The 2,921-nt window shown below is 50.4% G+C and overlaps 1 protein-coding gene across 1 annotated transcript; it reads right to left on the minus strand.

Moving 5' to 3' along the window:
• Positions 1-636: 636 nt before the first annotated feature.
• On the minus strand, positions 637-1,011 carry LOC147986535 (uncharacterized). Its single transcript, XM_087542044.1, has one exon. It carries the CDS (start codon positions 1,009-1,011, stop codon positions 637-639), a length of 375 nt encoding a protein of 124 aa, XP_087398170.1.
• Between the last annotated feature and the right edge of the window lie 1,910 nt (positions 1,012-2,921).

A 2,921-nucleotide genomic window follows, 5' to 3' on the forward strand; every position in this document is an offset into this window, starting at 1 on the left:
GAGGAATGTGCAGTCATCTTCGCATACTAGTACTTATAACCGAGTACTAGTACGCTCCTAAGTGCGAAACCGTTTAGGTTGTGATCGGTGTGAACAGGTTTGCAATTCAATATAGCGTGGAGTAATTTGGAATGTGACGAGACGCAAGCTCAAAATTTATTGACGGTTCTAGTTTCGAAGTGCGGCACTATTCCCGGATGGAGTACTTCTTTTTCACTCCCTCCTTTCCGGTTTTATAGGGCTTATCTCAAAATTTTAGTTTTTTCCATTTTATAAGGCTCAATTTGGTTGTTCCCCAACACATGTTCAGATTCCAAGGTGCATTAAATCATTGCATGCAAGTATTAAGAGAAAATTGACCAATGCATGTACATTATGCATGCATGCATTGCAATTAATGCATTGATAAACATAATTTTTTGAGTACTTCTTACCCAAAGGAACTTTATATCCAACAGACACAAAATATCCGTTCGACTGTTGGAAATTACTGATCTGATGTCGAAGTAATTGCTGCATCGCCACCAAAACCCACCATTTCTTAAGCTAAAGTAGAGCAAGGTAATCCCTATATTAGCATACTACTAAGATAAACATAAGACATTGTAGAAACATTTAGGATGTGAGCTTGTCAATCTAAAAGTGGAGGGACACAAGCTTAGCCCCGGCCAGCAGCTTGGGCGGAACTATCAAGAAGGTCAGCTCCTGCACGTCAACGTCGTCGGGATCCTTGCCGCTTGTCACCTCCATTTCCACCTCGACGGCGTCGGTCGTGCCTTCGGGCTCCCCCGGCGGGCCGTTCGCCCACAGCTTGGCCACGTAGTGCGGCAGTGGGGACGCCACCGCTCTGATTCCGACGACCGACACAGTGATATGCACGCTGATGTCGAGCACGCCGCCGACCAAGAAAAACGCGCGGCGGTCCTCCTCCGCGAACAGCAAGAGTCGTGGCTCCGACAGTGGCACTTGCAGCGGGAGCACCATGCCGTACTGGATCCTGTGCACGGGCATGGGATGCGCGCTGCTGATGTGGTGGTAGAGCGCCGGCGGTGGGCCTTCGTAGCCGCAAACGGGCACAGGGCATTTGCAGGGCGCGAGCGGACACACGCTCTGGTGATTGGCGAGCTTGTGGTAAGTGACGTAGAGCCCACAGCCTTCGTGCGGGCACTCCACCCTCACCGGTGAAAGGACGGAGTCCACCGCCGTGTTCCGCACGTCGAAGCCACCGCCGCGCTTGCACTTCTGGCACTACCGCTGGTTCCCGGGGCGCTCGACGTGGCAGTCCGCGTTGGCCAGGTGCCCTCCCTTGCACTGCAGAAATCAATCGAACATCACATCAATCAAGAAACATGCAATTTGCTCAATCAGCCGAACGGACGAGGTGTATTCGTACCTCATACACTGGAGGCGTCAAGGGGCGGAGGCACAAGGGGCAGTGGAGCACGGTGAGGTCCATCGAGACCTTAGAGAGCTCCATCGTCGGGTCCTGTTCGGTCTGCATGATCTCGCCCTCCTCGTGCACAACCATCTCTCGACTTGGGCCGGGGTATTACAAAGCAAGTATCAAAAGGAGAGTCACGGCATGCATGCATGCGTTGTAATTAATGCATTGGTAAACAAAAATTATTGAAATATATCGAGTGCAGTGCTTTGATGTGTCGCATCAACTCGTACATCAACGAGAAGTTTGATTATCCTCTCCCTCGCGGACTTAATTGCACCTGCCTTTTGCTGTATGACAGGTTGGCCACACACCTGTCAGGCCCACATGTCATACACGCAAAGGCAGGAGCGTCCCTCCCTCGCCCATGAGCGTGGTGGCTGGCAAGACTAGGTGCCGTGGTTTTGTCACGGCAGATGTCCTCATGAAAGGACTTAGTCGTGGAGCCATCGCTACAGGTTAGCTTGAAGGGGTTAAAGCGGACACAGGGACGCAAGAGAGTTTATACTAGTTCGGCCCCTTCGATGAAGGTAAAAGCCTACGTCTAGTTGTGATGGAATTGATGGGGTTTCAATGACTAGGGAGCAAACAAGCTTCGCCTAAGTCTCGAGTTGTTGTCTGTTGTCCTTGAACCGCCGCCGGGTCATCCCCTTGTATACATGGGTGACGCCCTTCAGTTTATAGAGTCCCAACACCGGCTCATAGACGTGTCCGGTTTGGTCTCTACTTATTCGTAACTTACAATACAAGTTACATACCAACGCCGGTTTACGGCTACAAGCCTTGAACTGACTATGGGCCTTAAGCCCTCATCTGCCTTCTTGGCCTTTAACATACTTTAACTACTGACGAAGTTAACCCGGCCCAGATAGGCCGGTTTACGCCCAGTAGTAATATCCCCAACATTAGGCCCCAGATTGATTTGAACAGGTTCATGTCAATCCTTAGCAAAAATCTTCATATTCAACATCTTCTTGTAGTTTGTTGAACCGCCGTGATGTCACCTTCTCTGGTCATTGTAAACTTGAGTGACGTCATCTGTCATAAAGAGACTATCCATGATATAAACCTTCTTGTTTAATAGATCCACAATAACCGAGGCGACAGCTCTGCTTCCAAAATTCGCGGTCCCTTGATTCACGCGCCTGACACATGTCCTTTTGCCTTATAAATAGGACCGAAGGGTCATTTCTTTTTTCCCCTTCGTGCCCTTCTGCTTCGTCTTCCTCGCGTCGCCCAGCCTTAGAGCTCCGCCACCGCCATCAACTTCTGCACCAACCGTGGCCGCTGCATCAACCTGAGCGCACCAGAGCGCCGCGGCGACCTTCCGCGTCTTCCTCGGCTCCAGTAAGTCTTCTGTTCTTTTCAACACGGATCTATTCTAGGGTTTCATGTTCTTCTAGTGTTCATCGTCTGCTTCGTGTTCATACGATAGCTCTTAGATGCATCTGTGAACCCTTGCTCTGTGTAGCGGTAGTTT

Source organism: Triticum urartu, chromosome 2A, assembly GCF_056163025.1.
Source record: "Triticum urartu cultivar PI428250 chromosome 2A, HENAU_Tu73, whole genome shotgun sequence".
In the NCBI taxonomy this organism is placed as follows: domain Eukaryota; kingdom Viridiplantae; phylum Streptophyta; class Magnoliopsida; order Poales; family Poaceae; genus Triticum; species Triticum urartu.